The sequence below is a fragment of the Penicillium canescens genome (genome assembly GCF_028828765.1).
Source record: "Penicillium canescens strain IBT 15451 chromosome Unknown utg000004l_segment0_segment0, whole genome shotgun sequence".
NCBI lineage: Eukaryota > Fungi > Ascomycota > Eurotiomycetes > Eurotiales > Aspergillaceae > Penicillium > Penicillium canescens.
In genome coordinates this window covers 4466249-4487448 of record NW_026703966.1, presented here as the reverse complement: position 1 = coordinate 4487448, position 21200 = coordinate 4466249, and the positions used below count along the sequence as shown (strand labels likewise).

The window sequence follows — 21200 nt, the reverse complement described above, 5'->3', positions numbered from 1 at the left end:
ATACGTCATCAGTGGGTTCCATGGTCCAGTCCTTCCTTTTCGGTATATTCTACAAACTGACCGAGGCCACCTGGACAGGCCTCGTATTCCACGTCAGTCATTCTGTTTGACCTACTCAGTACATCGCGTTAACAACCCGCGTCTAGATCAAGTCACCTCATCATGGCATCAAGCACTATCAAAGAAACTGCTAGCGATGCAGCTGCCTCAGCCATGGAACGCCCTACTGACTTCCTGCACCACCCATTCACCCGCGCAGCCCTGCCCTTTATCAACGGCGGTCTAGCCGGCATGACAGCCACCGCAGTGATCCAGCCAGTGGACATGGTAAAGGTGCGCCTGCAACTCGCCGGCGAAGGAGCCCGCACCGGACCCCGACCCTCAGCCCTGGGCATAACGCGCGACATTATCGCTTCCGGCAAAGCCCTGGATCTATACACCGGCATCTCAGCCGGCCTCCTCCGCCAGGCTGTCTACACAACCGCTCGCCTAGGATTCTTCGACACATTCATCACACGCCTCAACGGCCGCGCTGAAGCAGCAAACCGCAAAGTCACCTTCGCAGAGCGCGCCGCCGCAGGGCTGAGTGCCGGCGGTATCGCCGCGATGATTGGAAACCCGGCCGACTTGGCCCTCGTGCGCATGCAGTCGGACGGCCTCAAGCCCCCCGAAGCTCGGGCAAACTACCGCTCCGTTTTCGACGCTTTGTTCCGTATCACCCGCGGCGAGGGAATCGGGGCGTTGTGGGCTGGTGCGTTCCCGACGGTTGTGCGGGCCATGGCACTTAACATGGGTCAGTTGACCTTCTTTGCCGAGGCCAAGCAGCAGCTCAAGCAGCATACGGCGTTGTCTGCGCAGAATCAGACGTTCGCGGCTTCGGCTATTGCCGGGTTCTTTGCTAGTTTCTTGTCGTTGCCTTTTGATTTCATCAAGACTCGTTTGCAGAAGCAGCAGAAAGACCCGGCGACTGGGAAGTTCCCTTACAAGGGGTTGGTGGATTGTGCGCGCAAGGTTATTGCGGAGGAGGGTTGGTTGCGCTTCTACCGGGGCTTCGGAACTTACTACGTTCGGATCGCTCCTCATGCGTTAGTTGCCCCCACTTTCATACTTGTTCCCCACTGACTAGATCTACAGAATGGTGACTCTCATCGTGGCCGATTATCTAAACATCATCACCAAGTAATTGACACTGGAGTTGTCTCTGTGGTTGTTTAAATTGCCTCCGACCACAGAATTGATACCCGATCGAACAATAGCGTTGTTCAAGCTCGTCATGCACACCTACAATCCTGATATCTACTACCCCATGAAAAATGCAGCGTCCGGCGGAGGAAAGGCTCAAAATCAACCCGAACCAGAAATGCTACAGCTCCGCCGTTTACATCGCACGATCCCCGTCATTCATTGAGAAGCGATCCCTAATTCGATTCTTGACCGGGAAACAAACCCCCGGTGCGATTCATTTCATTTCCATCACTATTCCCTTTTTATTCCGGGAAGAAATCCACGAAAATATGTCGGAGACGATGGCCGGTCTTCCCCGCGGAAAGGCATCGGACGACAACCACATGCTCTTTAACTGCTTCTGTTTGCGTTGACTTTACATGTTCTTCGACAAGCGAATACCCCCTTGTCTTGCCCTGTTATTTTATTCGTATTTGCTTCGGTCGCGATGTTGTTACCACTGTTGTTTTCTCTCCATAGGAGTAATGAATGAGATTACGGACTACATGACTTCCTCGCCTCATCTGGCATTCTTCAGTCGACAAACTCCGTACTCAGGATTATTTTGATACTATATCGCTAACATCTCCCCAAGGACATCCGCATAACATGGACTCAACGCCCGTAACCCCCAAGCACGTAGTAACCATGCACAAAGCATGAAACTAACCGACCAGAATTATAATCAGATACGTCTAAATCTAACACAAATCCGCCCCCACAGCCTCAATCCCACAAATATTTCTCCAATCCTCCATACCAAAACCCCCAAGATGACCACACCGAACGACCAACCCGACGAACCGCTTGCCTAGCCTGAACTGGGACCCCAACCCTACAAAACGAAGTCCAAACCCTAACCTTCCTCTCATAAAAGAATCCCACCATCCCCGTCCCACGCGTCGTCACCAGCTGGGCAGACACCATCGGCCCTATATAAGGGGGAAAGCACTAGAAGAGGTATAGCCCTTTCTATTAGTAGACTAAAAAATCAAAATTGTAGATGAAGTTGTTCAACTTCGCGGGTTGTTGGAAACCATCCAATCGGATTATACGAAGGGTGTCAGGGGTGGGGTTTGTTTTCCGCCGTTGATTCTCCCTTCTTCTACTTCTTCTTAGAATAAAAGGGTTACGGGGGATGGTTTGGGTCTCATAGTGAGGTTTGGAAAGCTGCGGTTTCGACTCTTCCTGCTGGACTCCCGCTGAAGGTGGTCACGGGGCCGGGTATGGAGACGTTAGGGGTGATGTTGAGGGCTTTGAGGAAGTTTCCTGATTTGGATCGGAAGGGGAGGGAGGTTTTTGAGAGGTTAGTTCTGAGTGATACAATACAAGATATTAGGAGACGAGGTAGGATTAAAGTAGAAGTTAAGAGGAGATATGTCATCGTGCCAGGGAATTAAATCATTAGAACCCATATAACGGGCACTCGGTAAATACATAATCCCAAGTCATGTCATGACCTACCAATAGGCAGGCCAGATGAAAATAAACAAAGAAAGGAATGCACGCTAGCGGGATATCGTATGAATATAAACATCAATATCCAAGGAGCAGAAGCGGAAGAAGAAGAAGTAAAGCAAATTCGTGGGGATCGAAAAGCGCATTAATGTACCGCCACCGTGTCAATATCATGGTCAAGATCAAGATCAACTTTAGATCTTCTCATCGCCAACGCGTTTCGACTCCACAGCACCGGGAGGAAGAACATCCTCGAGCGTCTCGTCTGTTCCAGCGAGATCCTCCTCGACAGGGACAGAGTCCTTAATCTTGAAAAAGACAACCGGCACAGCGACGAGGATGGAGCCGCACAGCAGACCGAAATTGGAGGCGTATTCGTTCATGAAGGGAAGCTTGTTGTTATCTAGACTCCACATGACGGCCGCACCGGCCGATTGCAGACCCTTGTAGAAACCGGCGAGGTTGGCAAGTTTGCGGCCTGAGTTACCAAGGGCACCCATGATCCTGATAAAGTCAGTATAAAGCATCTCAGTGGGGGATGATTTTAGTCAAGTGTAATGTGAAACTCACCAGTAGACAATACCCTGCCAGATAGCATCGTACATGCCATAGAAGAAGTACAAGAACATAGGACCAACGTAACCATCAGTAGTCCAATCCCAGCCCTTGAACTCGGGATGAATCTTAGGATCCACATCGGCACGGGTATACTTCTTCTGCCAAGCATAGCCACCACCCCAGATAATAACAGTCAAGATGAACAGCGTGGTAAGCGCAATCTTAGCACGAACAGAGCGACGCACACGCTCGACATCCAGCAGGGGACCAATAATGACAGCAGCGACGATCTGAGCAAACCAGTACAAGAACCCATTCAGTGACTTGGTACGAGTGTTGAAGTAGGAGCCGTTGATGGCGTTCTGCTGGTAGGTGTAGAACCAGTTGGAGGACCAGAACATGGGGAAGAGAAGGATGATCCACGGCTCGGAGCGGATTGTCTCCCAGAGACCGACGAACTCAGTTTTCCAGCTGGGCTGCTTCATGAGGATGACCCGGGAGCCATCTGAGCGGACGATCTTGTTTGCGTCGCAGAGTAAGAGGGCCAAACAGGCGCCTGCGAACATCAGCACGATAAAGGCGATGTATGTGCCATCGGTGACGTTGGCGTTGGTTTTGACATTGATGTTTTGGCCGAGAGGGATCTATCACTGGTTAATATCATATCCTTGTCTCTGGCAGGGATGTGGGTGGGTCGGTTGTTATCTCTGCTTCTCCACTTACCAAACTACCAATGCAAGCACCGATGTTAAAAATAGCCCAGAACCAGGCGAAGTAGCGACCCTTCTGGTGCTCGGCCGGGTAGGACATCATGATGGTTCCCTGCGCGGCCCAGAGGAGACCAGCGCAGACACCCAGGAAGGCGCCAGCGAAGATGTTGAAGCCGGGGACATACTTGTGCTCGGAGACGATCAGACTGATGGAGTACAAGCAGTAACCGATTCCACCGAAAGAGAGGGACAGTCTGATACCCAGACGGTTGACGATAGTTCCAGCGAAGAAACCGACAACGGCGAAGGTCGAGTACAGAGCGATGTTCTGCTCAGTCAGCATTCGAGGCTCATCAGAGTGGGGGCGAGAGATTTACCATTTGATCGGCGAGGGTGTGGTCGGCCTTTCCACCGCCACCTAAGCCACTCAGCGCGTTAAACATGCCAGGACACAGGAAGCAGACGAAGGCGACCATGCCCAGCTGGATGCGCGGCGAGGCATACCAGCTGGTGGACCATTTGCCAATGGATCGCGATTTGTACATCCATCCTGTGGGACGGGGAACATCGACGGGCTCGGCGGTGGAGTGCTCGGGAGACTTCTCCATTATGGATAGCGGAATTGATCCGCAGAAACAATGAGGTTAAGAAACTGTAGGTGTGGGAAGAGGTGAGGTGAGTGGAGGATTGAAGATGGGAAGAGGATGCTTAAAAAGGAAAGCTATCTTTTTTAGACAGCGCTAAGATAGAGATATCTGAGCTGCAGGGTAGCATCGGCTTGGATTAGAACGGGCTACTCAATTTTTTCAGTGGCTAGCCTTAGGGGGCCTGGCAAGCCTGACAGCCGGCAATTGGCTTCATTTTGCGGGGTCTGTAGCTGATTGGGCTGGACGCTTTGATAGCAGTGTTACACCCTACGGATGGTACAGTCTCTTTGTGTAAGCTTGTTGACTTGTCGCGTGAGATTAACTGGGGTTTAGATACCGTAGTATTGTCTCGTCAGCAGGGTTACTCCTCGAAGATGTGGCTGAGGTTAGTTTCGATTATGACCTGACACTAAATCTAACAAACTCGAAGTAACACCACGAATTGCGACCCGAGGCTGAGGATATATTAAGCGATAAAGGGGCGAGTCTTGGGGGTTCTCAAGTACTTCCTCGTGGCATACCATGTGATTGGCTCAGGACCCACCGCTAATGATTGGGTCGACTGCGGGGATGCCTAATGAGGCTTAGTGTTATCATGTGTTTCAACGTTCTGGGTCTAGCTTAGTCTCGTTTGTCTGGTTTGTTCCATGTCTCAACTAATTCGATGTGACACAGAGATCGGGCATTGAAACGTTAACATATCAATCCTCGCTTTCTTCGCTTTCTTCGCTTTCTTCCCCGGATTGTTCCTCATCTCCACTCTCCGATCTATCCACAGACATGGGAGCAGGCTGACTGAGCCGTTCCGCCTTGATACGCTGAGAGGGCTCATCCGCATCCACATCCATAGCATCATCATCATTGGTTGCATCACTAGCGAGACTGATCTCGGTATTGCGACGTTTATTCTTCCGTCCATCCTCAAGATGATCCTCATCTTCTTCCCGCTCCTCGAGTTCCTGCGCACGACGCACTCGTCTTAGCAGAACAGGGTCCGGGTTCAGGTCATCTGCAGTCAACGGAGTAGAACAGACGGGGCATTTCACCACGTGGATGCGGCGCTGACCCCTGCGAGCCGCTGGAGGCGGAATGGTAGTCGTGCTACGGTTGATCATATCAAAGATCGGTTCGCGCTCGAAGCTGTGGGGACATTTGGTGCTGGTCACGGGATCGCGGAACGGTAAGAGGGTCAATGGGCATTTGAGAGAGATACGCTCGCGCTCGATGGCAATATCATCATCGTCGGTAGCAGAGGGGCGACGCCGTTGGTTGCGGGTACGTGTTGATGCGCCAGAGCGAGCACTGGTATCCTCCATATGTTGGAACCATGTAGAAGAGTGGGGGAGTGGGGGCACGTCGTTGCCGGGGAATTTGGAGTCGTGCACCATGCGATAGAATCCGATGTAGTTGTTATGGCCGGCATATCTAGAATCGTAATTGTAAGCCTCCACACACCCCAAACAGGAACAACAGGAACAATATACCTCTCTGTCAAAGACATCTCGTTCCATTTCTCAGAGTCCTCGGCCAGCTTATCTTCTAACCTCCGACTCGGCGGATCGCGCGCATTCCGCTCCTGCGTCTCACGCTCTTGTGCATCCTCATAATCGGCATCATCCTCATCCTCCCCATCCCCATCTTCATCTTCATCTTCATCATTGCCCCGGCGTCTGGTCCTCTGCCCTGCACGCGTCTGCCTCGACCCCAGCGCCGCAGTAATAGCCTCACCCTCCTGCCTCTCGAGCTCTGTAACCGCCTCAGTCAAACCCTGAAGCTTTGCCTCGGAATCAACCATTAGTCGCGCCTTTTCCTCCATCCGCGCGGTAATGGCATTGACTCTAGTTTCCTCCTCAGCAAGACGCCGGTACTCCTCATCATCCTCATCGTTTTCATCTCCCGCATCAATTCCCTCGCGTTGCCGTCGCTGATATTTATTCTTCTCGTAGCGGCCGCGCGCATCAGCTAATCGCTCATTGACTTCACCGCCCGAGTGCGTGAGTTTCTCGGCAGCATGTTTGAGATGCGTTATTAAGTTGCGGTGGTGGTGATTTGAGATTAAAGCGGCAAGGTGACGCTGAGCTTCAGCTGTGAGGGGTGCTTCTGGAGCGACGTATTCTGGTAGGGATGGGGCTTCGGAGGGGTGGGTTGTGCTTCGTCGGGGTTGGGCTGAGGGTGGGTGGGATTGGGAGAGCATTGAGCGCCGGTCTGGTGTTGCGCTCATTTTGGCGTCGGGGGTGGTTGAAGTTGAGTTGAGGTGTCGTTTTACTCAAACTGTAGTTTAAACAACGGAGAATGCGCATCTCGAATTCCTGACACGAGACGCGATGGCGCTAGCCGTTCTGGGGTGATAAGGCTTATCTGGTACTATTCGCTTTCTACTATTGAAGTTATGAGGTTTACTTTATTTTCGAGCTTATAGGAATGGTTGTTTATGGTGCCTAATTTATTCTACAGTTACATAATGATGTCCATTATTCCACCTTCCCTCCGAGATGGACTTTGTCGTTGGATGTCGACCCCAGATTCCTTCACTAGCCAAGGATCGGTAACTTCATAAAGAATTGCCCGAGATTTCTTCGGCGATGGAAGGCGACCTTTCAAATCCAAATATGATGCACACTAAATGTAGAACAGACGTTTCAACCATCATATAATCGCGCAACGCAGCTCCCACGCTCCCCAGTTCTACGACTAAACTCCGAAACCATAATATACTTCTGTGCAATTTGCATGTACCGAACTGACCAAAGTGCCACAACATGGCATCCATAGATTATTTCAACTTTCCCCTATGGTCTAGAAACAGAAAGTGCTACACCAACTGGGACGCCTAATCCCTTGGCAGCGCTGCATTTTACCAATTCCAGCCCATGTTTCATACCCACCGGAGTTATTATTTCTGACTTCGCAGAACCTCGCAGGATGATTTAAATCCGATAATCCCGGCAGTTATTTTGGGTCCGCCGAGCTACCATCTCAGAGGCGCAAACGGCGGCCAGCCATGTAGGTAGCTTAATTTGGCTCTGATCTGCACTTACACCAACGAGATTAATCTATACTGCTAGGCCCTGCAGCTTTGTAGTGGCCTCCGCCAAGATGGTGGCTGGTCACCCACAGCCCACGATTTGCACAGTAGCTAGACTTTATGCTTGTCCAAGACTTGCGATGTCGCCAGGTCCCACCTGGTAGAGTTATATCTCCAAATGGCCCCCACTAAGCTTGACGGGTCGTTATTTGATTTGTGAAGTATACGAGGAAAAAGAGGCTAAGGGCCTTGAACACAGTTTAGAATGAGCTAATAGCTGCATGATATCAATGCTCAAGATGCAATAAAGTAGCATATCGAGAAAGGAAACATATAAAGGTAGCTTCAGTTCCCACCAAGACGAGAGATATGAGAACAGAACCATCGACCTCAGTCCTCAACCCCAAGTACAAACCACCCAAAATGCATCTACAAACCCTCCTCCCCTTCCTCCTCTCCCTCCTCGCAATCCACACAACAGCCTGCAACCCAACCCGCCGCTCAACAAACACAAACACAAACACAAACACAACAACCCCCAATCCCTTCAAAATAGGCACCGACGGCCCAGCTCCACCCCAAACACTAGGCTACGCCCTAAACCACATGGGCCTGATAACCAACAACCTAACAGCAATGAAAACATTCTACGGCTCCATCCTCGGAATGCGCACCCTCTTCGACGTAACCCTAACACCAGAATACACAGTAACATACATGGGCTACGCGCAAGGCGGACGAAACGGAACGGGATTCCAAACGGGGACCGAAATGACAACTTCTAAGAATAACATGTACGGATTGCTCGAGATAGTGGAGTTTAGTGTTTCGGATGATCGGGTCGTTGCGTCCACTGAGCGCACGAATACGTTTAGCCATGTTGGGCTTGTTGTTCCTGATGTTGTTGAGGCGCAGGCGTATCTGGAAGGTGCGGGTGTTCAGATTCTCAAGGGGGTTGGTGTGCCCATTACGGAGTTTGAGGGGGCTGTTCCTAATGCGCTTGGGGTTGGGGGGTTTGCGGGTGTACATCTCGAGGCTAAGAGGAGGCTTGTCGAGGCTCAGGGTTTGATTGGGTGGGAGAACTTTTTGTTGGTAAGGGATCCGGATGGGAATTTGGTGGAAATTCAGCAGCAGGACATTTAGAGTGGTTTGAATAGAATTGTCTATTTTAGTTTTCGCTTTGGTCATACATAGGGTTGATATCAGGTGGAGAAACCTGGCATGATATTCGAAGTTGATACACGGCTTTAGCAATGTTCCACTCAGACCTTGTAGAAGCAGAATGCATGGTAAAAGCCTAGTGTCTTGTTAGCGGGTGAAAAGAATACGGTGTCAGAGGAATACTCACTAACGGCTTCCTTCTCCTCCTCCGTCATTGCGAGGGCACCAGTCGAGCGGTCCCGCACACCCATGCGCTCACTCAACGGACCCAGGTCACGGTCATTCTTCTCATCTTCCCAGATATCTAAGAAAGGCTTGCGGTATTGTAGCTCAAGGTTGTAGTCCTCGGTCAAACTAGCCAAAGTCAGCAGTGTACAACATAGAATACAAATAAATACTCACGCTCGGAAAGCCTCCCAGGGAACAACGTATTCAGGCACCTCCTCAACTGCCTCCTGCATGAAATAGCTGTACTTCCAACCAAAGGGCGGACGGAAGACTCCATCCTCGGGTGTGGCACCAGGGAACTGAACTCGGTAGATATCATTGCCCCACGAGGCCCGCTCATCCTCCTCAACCTCGCCATCCTCTGGGCCCTCGGGCTCAGCAGGCTTGGCAGCTTCGCGCTCCTTGCGCTTCTTGTGGAAGTTGGAAACCTGGCTGGTGATGACATCGGAGTTGGGGCAAACGCCAATGAAGCGACCGCCCTTCTTCAAGCAGCCTGCAACATTGCTGAGCATCTGGCGAGCCTTCTCCTCGCTTTCAAAGGCGTAGTGAATGGCGAACATGGATGTGACGACGTCGAAGCCACCACCACCAAAGCGTGATGCCATGATCGACCCACCAGGTCCGGCATTCGCATCAATACCAACCTGTTGAATGATGTTAATATCACCTAGCCACTCTCCAAAGCAGTCTTTCGGATAAAATTCAGCATGGAAGATCGGCTGGGGTGGACGACGGCCTCGCTGGCCACGACCAGAGCGCATCTGGTCATATCGGCCCTGTGCCTGCTCAATGGAGATATTGGCAGGGTCCAGCCCAACATAGAGGTCAACGGTCTGCGGCGCCAGCTGCCACTTGCCCAGGTCACCGCCCTTGCCGCAACCCAGGTCCAGCACCAGCAGCCGCTTGTCATCGACAGGCGGGGGCCCCATACTGTCATCCGCCCAATCCTTGGTATCATTAAACCTCGCGGCAAATTCCTCATCAGGCGAGAACTTCTGAATCAGAGTACTCTTCACCCAATTGTTGAAGCTCCGGAGACCCTTAATCTTGCTTTCAGTTTTCCGCCACTCACGGCCACGCTCAGGGACCGCGTTGTAGTGTTGCCGAACCACATCTGTCACGCCGCGATCACGGGAGTTGCGCATTGCTTCATCCTGCTCTGCGCGCTCGCGCTCCTCCTGTCTCCGCCGGAGTGTTTCACGGTCTGCAAGACCCTGGCGCGCACCACCGCCTGGGCGCTTCCGCTGGCGAGGTGCCTCGGGTGAAGGAGAACGGGGCGCCAGAGGCGATCGAGAGCGTCGTCTCTCTCTGTCGTCGCGCGGCGTTGAGCCATTTGGGCTGCGGGAGCGATTCCGTCGCGGGAATACTGATGGAGGTGTTCGGCCACGCTTGCGTCGCTGGTGTCTCTCCTGCATTCTCTCGCGCTTGGATACTGGCGCGGGCGGTTGGTTTGGTCTGTCTGACGCTGTGTCCCCTTCCATGCTTCTTTGTTTTTGCTGGTCGCCCGGTCTGTAAGAGTCTGTGGCTGGACGGGGAGAGCGGGAGTCGGCAGATCGAGGGGGATGTCCCTCCTTAGTGCGGTTGTCCATACTGGCTGTGTGAGGGTGTTGTTGCGGGTTCGAGTTGTAAGGGTCTGAACTGCTCGGAGAAACGGGTCGGGAGAACAAAGGTCGGGGGGTTTCGGGAGGGATAAGATATCAGGATGAATTGTAAAAACCAGAAAATGAATGCCCTCTCTTCAAATTGCTAGGGACATCGTGAGTGAAGGAAGTGAGCGAGGTGAGAGCGACGGCACTTGAGATCCGTCGGATTGAGCTCCGTGCCTCAGCCAATCACAGCGAACAGAGCAGCCCTAACTACTAAGTTCTCATAATTTTTTAACTCATACTCGTATATTACTCCATCGGTCTGTTTGGATTACATTTGCTCTTTTTCGAACTGTCAGGTACTAATTGGTGGTCAATTGATAAATATCCACGTTCTCTCATTCGTGGCAACATATCACACGCCCAAAAACCTTGTGAAGCGATTCTTTGAGGCGTTAAAGAATTCACAAAAACTAAAATCACCTCGCAGGCTCGAAAGGAAACGAAAACGGTGGGTTGACTTGTCATTTTACCTCCGATAACACGCTAGAATATTCCAACCTTGAACTAGTGAAGTGAATAAATCGACTCTCACTATACCCTTATCCCTTCCTGCATGGACTTTCAAAAATTCCTCCAAAACCGCCATTAATCACCCAAACTGCATCAGGATCAAATGACGGTTGGCTCGACTGAGCACCTAAGTAATAAACTTAGTTTGTTGGTGTTCAATCCCAAGGTCATCCTCCTCAAACCTGAAGTCTAAAGAGTCGATCGCAGACCGTCTCGGGGAGCTCAACTACCAGCTCAGACTTCACATCGTTCCAGCTACTCTGTGCTGCAAGCTGAGTTGGGTAAGGGAACCCCACTGCAACACCTTCACGGCCCTCTAGGGGTGCAATCGATATTTTGCACTGGGTTAATCCGCCACGTCGCCAATCCATCAGATAATAGCGCTAAGTCTCAGACCCGTCTTCAGACCTTGCAACTAAGCCCAGCGCCAACCAGTCATCATGCCAACCAGGTAGACTTAGTGGCCAAAAGGACGTGGAGTTTGGGATATCGCCCCGAATTCCCCTGTATACTTTCATGCCGTCACAGACAGTCGCCAATTGCTCGGTGTTCATCATATCAAGCCGGCCACTTAGGTATATCCGACCTGGGATGCTCGAGATGCGCTGGCTAGCGCAAAACTCAACGCTAGGGCTGCTAGAGTCGTTCCTAGCGCTTCCACCCAGTCAGAAGCTTGTCGCACGGCACTCGCTGGTCTCATCGACACTTGCAAGCGCGGAACCCAACAGCTCCTCGGACGGTTCATAGTACGGAGATGTATCTATCGCTCTCATTCCCGCATCAATAGTTCGATTTGAACATAGCAATAAAAGAAAGCAGCAGTGTTAGATCCGTCTACCTTTCACTTATGCTAATGAGCGTTTCCCTTTTCCCACGTCTGTGAAGCTCCAAGACATGAATCAGGTTATACCCCGAAAATTTATCCTATTGGCTGTAGGGCTGCGTACTTCATCTATTTGAGCGGAGAGAATTTGATTGATTCCGGATAATATAATAGATATTGTACTCGATCATTTGTTCGCGAAAGCCCCGGATGTTCCCCCGCATGGCTCATCACTTCTTTTTAGCAAATAGGGTAATTCTGGCATTCCCCCACATTTCGGCAGGAAAGAGGCCAAAGCATCATATCTGCCTCTGCTTAGAGTTACTGTATTTATGCTAAATCTTGGAATAGTTTAATATCTTTAGCCCTCCGCATTTGCCAACTTCGGCATGGGGATACGACTGCGGAGAAGCAATCCTGGCAACTTATTTGGCAGTACAATGTTTCAGCGCACTAAACAAATAAAACGGAGACTGCAATGGCACGATACGTGCCGTGTAGGAGCATCCTAACCACCTGCCGGTGTGCATTCATAAATTTCTCCGGCTTTGCCATCTCAGTATCTATAAATGGACCGTGCCGCAAGGTAAAAGAATGAGTACAAATCCATACATACTATTACTACTCCGCATTCTTATCATCATGCGCCTGTATCCGTCGGCCGTTTTCTTTACTTGTTTCTTCAAAGGAGTTGCGGCCGGCTCGGGCGCCTCGACAACCTTATGGTATTCGTCCCCGGCGACCGACTTCAACGCTGCCTTGCCCATAGGTAATGGCCGCCTGGGGGCAATGATTTACGGAAAAACTGGCAACGAAACCATTAGCTTGAATGAAGATTCGATCTGGAGCGGAGGATTTACCAATCGAGTCAACACGAAAGCTGTGGCCGCTGCTCCAGATGTTACGGAGTATATGCTTGATGGCAACATAACCAAAGCAAATAGTGCTTGGGTTTCCGGCATGGCAACGTCACTGAGAGAGAGCATCTACCAACCCATGTGCTCCTTAGCTCTGGCTTTCGGACATGATGGCGCTACCTCATACAACAGAAGCCTTGATCTTCATGCTGGAGTAGCTACGGTCAGTTACATGCTTGACGGCACAAAGTATACACGCGAAGCTATCGCCTCTTTCCCCCACGGCATCCTGGCCTTTCATTTTTCGGCCTCAACGCCTAGTTCGATCAATTTCAACATCAGTCTGACCCGAACACAAAACGTCACTTCCGTCTCCGTGAAATCCAACGATTCGGTGGTTCTGAGTGGGACTGGATCTACGGACGATACTATTAGTTTCATCTCGGAAGCGAGAGTGATGACAGAAGGAGGTACGCAGTTTCCGACTGTACGCCGCTTTTAAGTTATTAATCAATTCTTACAGGGACTGTGACCGCAAATGGCGAAGATTCCCTCATCGTCAAAAACGCCGACGTGGTCTATATCTACGTGGATGGTGAGACTAGCTGGCGATACCCTTCTGAAGTCACACGCGAAGCTGTGCTCCAGCGAAAACTCAATCGTGCTGTCTCTCTTGGATGGAATAAAATCAGCGGAAAAGCCATGCAAGATTACGGAGGCCTAGCCCACAGAACGTCTCTCGACCTTGGAGACTCCGGTACAGCTGGGGCCCTAGCCACAGACCAACGACTGGACAACTGGAGGGCCGGTGCTAATTTTACCACCGACCCTGAGCTTATCACCCTGATGTTCAACTATGGCCGTTACTTATTGATCAGCTCATCCCGGAACGGATCGCTTCCCGCCAACCTTCAAGGGATTTGGAACGAAGACTTTGCACCCGAATGGGACTCGAAATTCACCCTCAACATTAACTTGGAGATGAACTACTGGGCATCGGAAACCACAAATTTACCAGAAACTACCTTACCGCTCTTCGAACACATTTCACGTATGCAACTCAGAGGGCAGGAAGTGGCGAGACAGATGTACAATATGTCTGGCTGGGTATGCCATCACAACACTGATATCTGGGGTGATTGTGCCCCCTTGGACTCTCAGACATACTATGCTGCATGGCCAATGAGTCCAGCTTGGTTGATGCTTCATCTGTTTGAGCATTATAGATTTGGCCGGAATGCGGAATTTGCCACTGAAAGAGCACTCCCAATTGTGGAAGGGGCGCTCGAGTTCTATTATGACTTTCTAGAAGAAAGAGCAGGCCAATATGTCACCCCTTACGGTGTATCACCCGAAAACCAGTACTACATTCCACCCGGGAAAGCCAATGCCAAGGGAAAGTCTGGTCTCGATGTCGCTCCAGCAATGGATCGCCAACTTCTTCACGAGCTTCTGTCTGGCTACCTTGAGCTGAAGAGCGCAAGCAAACGAACCGGTGGAGTTGCTAAAGCTCAAAAATACTTGTCCATGATCGAAGGTCCCATCATTGGGTCCCTTGGTCAACTCCTGGAATGGTCGGGAGAATTTAACGAGACGGAGGTGGGCCATCGACATCTTTCACACCTGGTTGGACTCTTCCCTGGTGGTCAAATCCACCCACTGATCAACAAGACAATTTCCAACGCATCCGCAGTCTCGCTTCAACGTCGTATGGACAACGGAAGCGGCCAAACGGGATGGTCTGCAGCTTGGGCTATTGCACTCTATGCGAGATTGTTCGATGGGGATAATGCGCTATACCGCGCAGGAAAACTCATAGACAATTCCGTTTTTGACAATTTGCTGGGAAAGACCAGCATTTTTCAAATAGATGCGAACCTCGGTTTTCCCGGAGCTATCGCAGAGTTGTTGCTTCAGAGCCACACCAGCTTCGTCCATATCGGTCCTTCCTTGCCAAAGACTCTAGTCCCGAACGGCAGTGTTATCGGCTTGAGAGCACGAGGTGGTTACGTGGTGAGCATGACCTGGAAGGAACACAGAATTACGAAGGCAAGCATATTGTCCACGCTTGAAGGGTCGCTTTCGTTGAAGGTGGAGGATGAAAGGAAGTTCCTTGTTGATGGTCATAAGTATACTGGGCCCATAATCACCAAGGCTGGGAGGAAATACAGCATTACGCTGAGTTAAAGAAACTGAACTGATCTAACTACTACCCATCATGCAGGAAATAGCCCTTCGGGATGTAAATGCTTACACAATTCAAATACTCCCAAGTTAGTCATAGACAGGACCAAGGTAGAGAAATTGTTGAACTTGCAGTAAGACTATCCATAAGATGTATTAGGTAGCTCTTGGGACGTCTTGGAAAGAGGATAACGACATGTTCATTAGCACTTCCATACAGACCGAGCTACCTCATTTATCGATACAACTTGGACCTTTTCAGCACCTTAATTCTTCGCCAATTAAACCCAGCGTCACTTTAGAGGCAAAATTTGGCGCTTGCTTGTTTATTATGTACGTCCATCTTATATTAACAATACAATCTAAGTGGAGGGCAGGGTAAGCTCCGAGTGTTCTTCCGGTGGGTTCAGCAATAGAAAAAGTTTCCCGCTATATCCCACTCAATTCTACGGATGAACTGTCGGAGACACGCCCGGTTGGGGTATAGAGATGTAATCCAGTGTAACATAGACTGTCATTACCAGGATAACCTCTACTTTAAGCGCCTCATGTCAAACCTCTTCGCCCTGAGTTTTATTTTTTCCGTTACTGGGACTCTCAATAAGCAATGAAGCTGCTCCAGTGGTGCATTTTGCTCAGTGGGATCAATGCCATCTTTGCACAGGAGGGCGCGCCTCTCGCAGCGACTCTGAATGGGACTTATTCGGGGCTTTACCTACCAGACTGGGATCAAGATGCATTCTTAGGTATCCGCTTCGCCCAACCTCCGGTCGGTGATTGGAGGTATCGACACCCTCGGAGTCTGAACACATCTTTTGAGGGCATCCATGACGCCAAACACTATGGCTATAGCTGCATGCAATACGTCGACCAACTCAACATGTCTGAGGACTGTCTGACACTAAATGTCATTCGGCCAGCCTATCCCTCACCAACCCCTCTGCCTGTCCTCGTCTGGATCTATGGCGGTGGCCTTGGAGTTGGAACTGCTGCAGATCCACAATACAACCTATCAGGAATTGTTAAGGTCGGCCAGGATATCGAACAGCCGGTCATTGCCGTCTCAATCAACTACCGGGTCAATCATTGGGGCTTTTTGCAGTCACAACAGACACTTATTGAAGGATCAAGCAACGCTGGGCTACTCGACCAGAGGCTAGCATTTCAATGGATTCAAGAAAACATTGCTGCGTTTGGAGGTGATCCTGGACGCGTTATATTATGGGGAGAGAGTGCTGGTGCCCAGAGTATTACGTATCACATGTTAAGCTACGATGGACGAGACGATGGCCTATTTCATGGGGCCATCTTGGAAAGTGGTGGCCCAACCGGCTGCCCAGTGAAAGACCTTGCCTACTGGACAGTACCATTTGAGAACCTCACTCGTTCTGTTGATTGTTATTCCGCAGGGGATCACTTGTCTTGTCTACGAAGTGTTGATTCAGCAAAGCTTTTAGCCGCGAGGCAAAGTCAAGAATGGCAAGGCCCATTGATTGACGGGGAGTTCTTAACGGGCTATCCAAGTCAACTATTACCCCAGGGAAAGTTCATCAAGGTACCTCTCCTTACTGGTGCCAATACAGATGAGGGCATTACTTTTAACCCGAGCTACCCCCTAAGCCTCACAAGCTCTTGTTAGAGACGGACAAAGACCTGTTTGATAACTTCTTGGCCTGGCGCACGTACGACTTGTCCCCACCTACCCTCAAAAAGCTGCTCGAACTTTACCCATCAGACACATGCGATGAGCCGCCGCACTCAATTACCAACTGTTCCCGGTTCCCGAGCATGGGGGCGCAATGGCGGCGTGCTGCAAACATCGGGGGCGACATGGTGATGATTGCAGGACGTCGTAAAATGTGCCAGGTTTTCTCGGAGGCAAAGCAGCAGGTATTCAACTATAGATTCGATACGCGCCTCTGGAATCGGACGGAACTGGAGGGTGTGGTACACTTCGACAATGTGGCGTTCAGCTTTCAAAACATCTCGGGTCTTTTGGGGCCATCGCCCGAGTATGACAGCCATCGACGACTATCGAGAGCAATCGGCAAAGCCTACATACGTTTTGCCTACAATTTCGACCCAAATCCTAGCGGGCATTCTGATGAAAGCCATGAGGATATTCCTTATTGGCCGCGGTATACTGTCTTGAACCCCAGAAATATGGTGCTCAATGCTTCCGGTAGCTACGTCGAGTCGGATACATACAGAAGAGAGGGGATTTCGTTCTTGAACTCCCCGGAAGTCTCGAGAGAACTGTTAGGTTAATTGATGTAGACATCTCATTATAATAAGCTGGCTAAAGTTGGAACGTCTCGCAGGTGAATAGAAACTCCAAACAGGTTGATAATTTGCATCATTTCAACTCATGCAAACAGATAGAGGTAGTAAAGGCCAAATCAACATGGCGAAGTTTCGTGTTTCGCATTAGGAAAATTAAATATGACAGAAGGTATGAGATATGCATGTCCAACGCCTGATCATGAGAAACTGCGACTTGGTGGAGACCATCAAGACGAAGCGGGTTTCGGCTTTGGCGTCCTACTTTTCAAGATCTGTCTCACTCGTTGGATCTTCGTCCACCACTCACTATCTGCTTTCTTCTTCGCCTCTGGATCCTCGTCTTCGAGTGGATGCTCCTCCACAGGCGTAGCAGGCCAAAGAGTCTCTGAAGATTTCGTAAAGCGCATGCGTCGTCGGTTCTTCACCTTGACGGCTTCTACCACCAACTCCCAGCCAGCGCGTAGTCTCTCAACTTTCTCGTTGGGTCGACCAGTACCACTTTGCGCCACCTTGTTGATCCAGGGACAATATTCCATGTGTTCACTGGCCACATCCAGGGAAGTGTAGACCGTGACTTCTCCGTTGTCTTTGGGTTTGTACATCCAGAGTCCCAACCGACGGAAGCATGCACCGCATCCGACTAAACCGGCAGCTCCATCGGAGGCCGTATCCCATCCGAACAATGCTAGTGCCAATGCTACTCGATTGACTGAGCGAGGAGCATCAGCGGATGAGGGATTACTTTCCGATGATTCTTGATTTTCACTGCGTGGCGCCTGACCCTCCGTCGTGGGGGCAGCTGCAGGCTCAGCCGGCTGAGCTGCCTCTTTGAACCAGTCATCGGGTAGTAATTTGGCGATGTCATCAAGGTTGGGCTCCTGAAGAGTTTGGACGACGTCATTGGCCGGTAACTTATCTCCCATCTTCAAAATGTTCATGTAGCGGTCGTGTAGTCCTGACAGGGCAACATCGCAATTGGTTAACGGAAGATGTTGAATAGTAGCTAGGCCCGTGTTAGTCAATGAAAAAGAAGATGTGTGATATACTGGCAGACTCACCATCACAACTCTTCTGGCGCCATGGGCAGCTCTCGCCATGACTTTCAACTAGCATCTTCGCATACTGGTCAACGAGCGTCGCACCTGTAGATGTGGCAGTTAGCACTGAACCCCAAGTCCCTAGCTCTAGACAACTGTGTGGAGTACTCACGGACTTCGTTCCGCTCCCGCACCTTCTCACTATCAAATCCATCGAGTTCGTCGATCTCATCAGGAAGTTTGATAACGACCGCACCACCGCATTCAGAGACGCAAGTGACGCGCTTTGAATCCGTACATATCCAGCCATGCTTCGCCCATTGTACCTCGTTGATAGGGGCCGGTTTTGAAGTCCATCGATCGACACGGCGAAATGTCTCTAGCCGCTCCAGGAACCGTTCACGATCCCAGGGAACAAAGGTTGGGCGCTTATTCGAGGACGCAGATGACGCAGATGACGTTCGGTTCGCGGGCCGAGAGATTTTCTGTATCGAATTGCGCACGGATGTGAGCTCGGAGCGATCGTTGCTGCTTAGGCGGACTTTCTTGATCGATACGTTGGCGGCGACACGCTCTCGAGCTGTCATGGGCGGAGCAGGGGGTGGTGTTGGTGTAGGCTCGGGCTGTTGAGGTTTGGATATTGAATCCAGGATCCGATGGAACTTGCGCTTCTTTGACTCCAGCTCATAAGACATGTTTGCGAGCGTGGAAGCAATCAAGGTGCAGTTGAGAGTTGGAGCGGCGATCACAAAGCGCCGGAGATTGTCGCCTCAGGCACCAACATCGCTTTTGGGTCTACTGGGCGATACAATGCTCAATAATGAATCGGAGAACAGGAAATTGTCTGATCTTTTGATCTGCGAGTGCTCGACGGCCACTTTAAGCTGCAGACTCCGACGTCGTTGTTGAGACAAATGCTCTGTTGCTGATTGGCCGATGCGCATTCCGCGATATCATACGATTTTCGAGATCGCGACAATTTTCTTCGTTACACTCCTCCCTCTTCCAACAGCCATGGCTTCTCTAGGGACTACTCTGCCATTATGGCGGAGACTTGCGCCCCGTCTGGCGAAGGATGTATTTACTTGCCGCCAATGCCTCCGCAACCAGGGTGTTGCAGCCAAGTCGATCCGTCGTTTCGGCGCCATGCCCTCCCGCCAGCCCACTAAGAATCAATCGACCCTTTTGAACAATAAGAACCGCCAATTCTTTACCTCGAGCATCCAGAGATCCGCGGCCGCACAGGCTGCTGCCGAGGTTATCCAAGGGGGAGCAGATGGCGCCAAACGCAGCTTCCCCAAGATCAGCGATAAGGCCGTCGCCTACTGGCTTCTCGGCAGCGCAGCCAGTGTTTTCGGAATTGTGGTCTTCGGTGGTCTGACACGGTTGACCGAATCAGGGTACGTATGCGTGATATGGGACGCGAAGTGAACTTCCGATGCTGACGGACAAATTTTGGTATAGATTGAGTATCACCGAATGGCGACCTGTTACCGGCTCTCTTCCCCCCATGAACGCGGAACATTGGGAGTCTGAATTCGCAAAGTACCGCGCATCCCCCGAATTTCAACTGTTGAACCCGAACATGACCCTGTCTGAATTTAAATCGATCTACTATATGGAATGGATTCACCGGCTTTGGGGCCGGTTCGTTGGAATGTCCTTTGTCCTGCCAGCTGTATACTTCGTCGCACGCAAGAAGGTCTCCACGCCCATGGCGTGGCGTCTGTTTGGCATTGCTGGTCTCATTGGCTTCCAGGGATTCCTGGGCTGGTGGATGGTCAAGTCTGGCTTGAAGGATGATCTATTTGCTCCGGGCAGCCACCCCCGAGTGAGTCAGTACCGTCTGACTGCTCACCTGGGTGCTGCTTTCACTTGCTACGTTGCTATGCTGTGGAACGGTCTTGCTATCCTGCGCTCTCACCGGTTGATGGCTGATGCCGCTGCTGGTATTGACGAGTTGGCTGCCCTGCGTTCCGGGAAGCTGGCCTTCTTCCGCCGCTCAGTTGCCGGTATCGCTCTCTTAGTCTTCACTACTGTTATCTCTGGTGGCCTCGTCGCTGGTCTGGATGCTGGACTTATTTATAACGAGTTCCCATACATGGGCAACGGATTTGCTCCACCAAAGGAGGAGCTGTTCGATGCTCGCTATTCCCGACACGAGGACCGCTCCGATCTCTGGTGGCGCAACATGCTCGAGAACCCCTCTCTCGTTCAGCTTGACCACCGCATGCTCGCCATGACCACCTTTACTTCCATCGTGGCCTTGATGGCTTACACTCGGCTTGCGCCCTCCATGAAGCGTCACCTGCCTGCTGCCGCCAGAAAGGGTGTCCACGGCGTGTTCGCCTTTGCTTGCTGCCAGGTTGGCCTTGGTATCTCCACTCTCCTCTACCTCGTTCCTACTCCGCTTGCCTCCGCCCACCAGGCTGGCAGCTTGTTCCTCCTCACTTGGGTTATTGTGCTGGGTAGCCGCGTCTGGCACCCCTCTCGTACCGCCAAGTTGGTGAAGATGGCATCCGAGATGGCCAAGAAGCAGACACCTCGTGCTCCTTCTTTCACCGCGAAGAGGGTATAAAAACCTGACTCGACTGTGTGTATGAATATGGCGACCGAGGCCAGGTGCAAATCTACCCTTCTTGGAAACACTTACAATCTCCATTCATCTTCCGACTCGAAGCATCGCATGAGTCTTTTGTATAACTAGCACTACCGTTCCTTTATTGTAAAAACATCCCTTGAACATGATACAATTGCTTCAAATCTGAAAGGCAAAATCAAACTATGATCCACTGCAAATACTCCTAATTTCCAATTCCCTCGTCCTCTGTCAACATCCATATCAA

General features: G+C 51.0%; 9 protein-coding genes across 9 annotated transcripts; 5 read left to right on the top strand and 4 right to left on the bottom strand.

Annotated features, from left to right (window-relative positions):
• Positions 1 to 162: 162 nt before the first annotated feature.
• On the top strand, positions 163 to 1183 carry N7446_007069 (putative mitochondrial dicarboxylate carrier protein; the record flags this gene model as incomplete). The annotated part of the gene is made up of 2 exons (XM_058515815.1): positions 163 to 1085; positions 1135 to 1183. The coding sequence occupies 2 exons, from the start codon at positions 163 to 165 to the stop codon at positions 1181 to 1183; spliced, it is 972 nt and encodes a 323-aa protein (XP_058372993.1).
• A 1693-nt stretch (positions 1184 to 2876) lies between these two features.
• On the bottom strand, positions 2877 to 4558 carry N7446_007068 (DUF895 domain membrane protein; the record flags this gene model as incomplete). Its single annotated transcript, XM_058515814.1, has 4 exons — positions 2877 to 3186; positions 3253 to 3884; positions 3964 to 4278; positions 4328 to 4558. 4 exons carry the CDS (start codon positions 4556 to 4558, stop codon positions 2877 to 2879), a joined length of 1488 nt encoding a protein of 495 aa, XP_058372992.1.
• A 311-nt stretch (positions 4559 to 4869) lies between these two features.
• N7446_007067 (SUMO ligase MMS21) lies at positions 4870 to 6841 on the bottom strand. The gene is made up of 2 exons (XM_058515813.1): positions 6082 to 6841; positions 4870 to 6022 (listed from the first exon to the last, which is right to left on the bottom strand). Exons 1-2 carry the CDS (start codon positions 6816 to 6818, stop codon positions 5299 to 5301), a joined length of 1461 nt encoding a protein of 486 aa, XP_058372991.1. The 5' UTR covers positions 6819 to 6841; the 3' UTR covers positions 4870 to 5298.
• A 1204-nt stretch (positions 6842 to 8045) lies between these two features.
• Positions 8046 to 8765, top strand: N7446_007066 (VOC family protein; the record flags this gene model as incomplete). The annotated part of the gene is made up of 1 exon (XM_058515812.1): positions 8046 to 8765. The coding sequence occupies one exon, from the start codon at positions 8046 to 8048 to the stop codon at positions 8763 to 8765; it is 720 nt and encodes a 239-aa protein (XP_058372990.1).
• Positions 8766 to 8851: 86 nt separating this feature from the next.
• On the bottom strand, positions 8852 to 10657 carry abd1 (mRNA (guanine-N7)-methyltransferase; the record flags this gene model as incomplete). The annotated part of the gene is made up of 3 exons (XM_058515811.1): positions 8852 to 8919; positions 8971 to 9137; positions 9186 to 10657. Coding segments are annotated over 3 exons (1674 nt in total), but the record flags the coding sequence as incomplete, so codon positions are not given.
• A 1978-nt stretch (positions 10658 to 12635) lies between these two features.
• On the top strand, positions 12636 to 15037 carry N7446_007064 (glycoside hydrolase family 95 protein; the record flags this gene model as incomplete). The annotated part of the gene is made up of 2 exons (XM_058515810.1): positions 12636 to 13320; positions 13374 to 15037. 2 exons carry the CDS (start codon positions 12636 to 12638, stop codon positions 15035 to 15037), a joined length of 2349 nt encoding a protein of 782 aa, XP_058372988.1.
• Positions 15038 to 15641: 604 nt separating this feature from the next.
• On the top strand, positions 15642 to 17302 carry N7446_007063 (uncharacterized protein; the record flags this gene model as incomplete). Its single annotated transcript, XM_058515809.1, has 2 exons — positions 15642 to 16589; positions 16643 to 17302. 2 exons carry the CDS (start codon positions 15642 to 15644, stop codon positions 17300 to 17302), a joined length of 1608 nt encoding a protein of 535 aa, XP_058372987.1.
• A 242-nt stretch (positions 17303 to 17544) lies between these two features.
• N7446_007062 (uncharacterized protein) lies at positions 17545 to 19049 on the bottom strand (the record flags this gene model as incomplete). Its single annotated transcript, XM_058515808.1, has 3 exons — positions 17545 to 18320; positions 18376 to 18459; positions 18527 to 19049. 3 exons carry the CDS (start codon positions 19047 to 19049, stop codon positions 17545 to 17547), a joined length of 1383 nt encoding a protein of 460 aa, XP_058372986.1.
• A 319-nt stretch (positions 19050 to 19368) lies between these two features.
• Positions 19369 to 20932, top strand: cox15 (cytochrome c oxidase assembly protein cox15; the record flags this gene model as incomplete). Its single annotated transcript, XM_058515807.1, has 2 exons — positions 19369 to 19754; positions 19819 to 20932. The coding sequence occupies 2 exons, from the start codon at positions 19369 to 19371 to the stop codon at positions 20930 to 20932; spliced, it is 1500 nt and encodes a 499-aa protein (XP_058372985.1).
• Between the last annotated feature and the right edge of the window lie 268 nt (positions 20933 to 21200).

Coding starts and splice junctions, on each gene's coding strand:
- N7446_007067 (XM_058515813.1), bottom strand. CDS start 6,818: ATGAGCGCAACACCAGACCGGCGCTCAATGCTCTCCCAATCCCACCCA. Junction 6,023..6,081: donor GAGATGTCTTTGACAGAGAG/GTATATTGTTCC, acceptor TTACGATTCTAG/ATATGCCGGCCATAACAACT.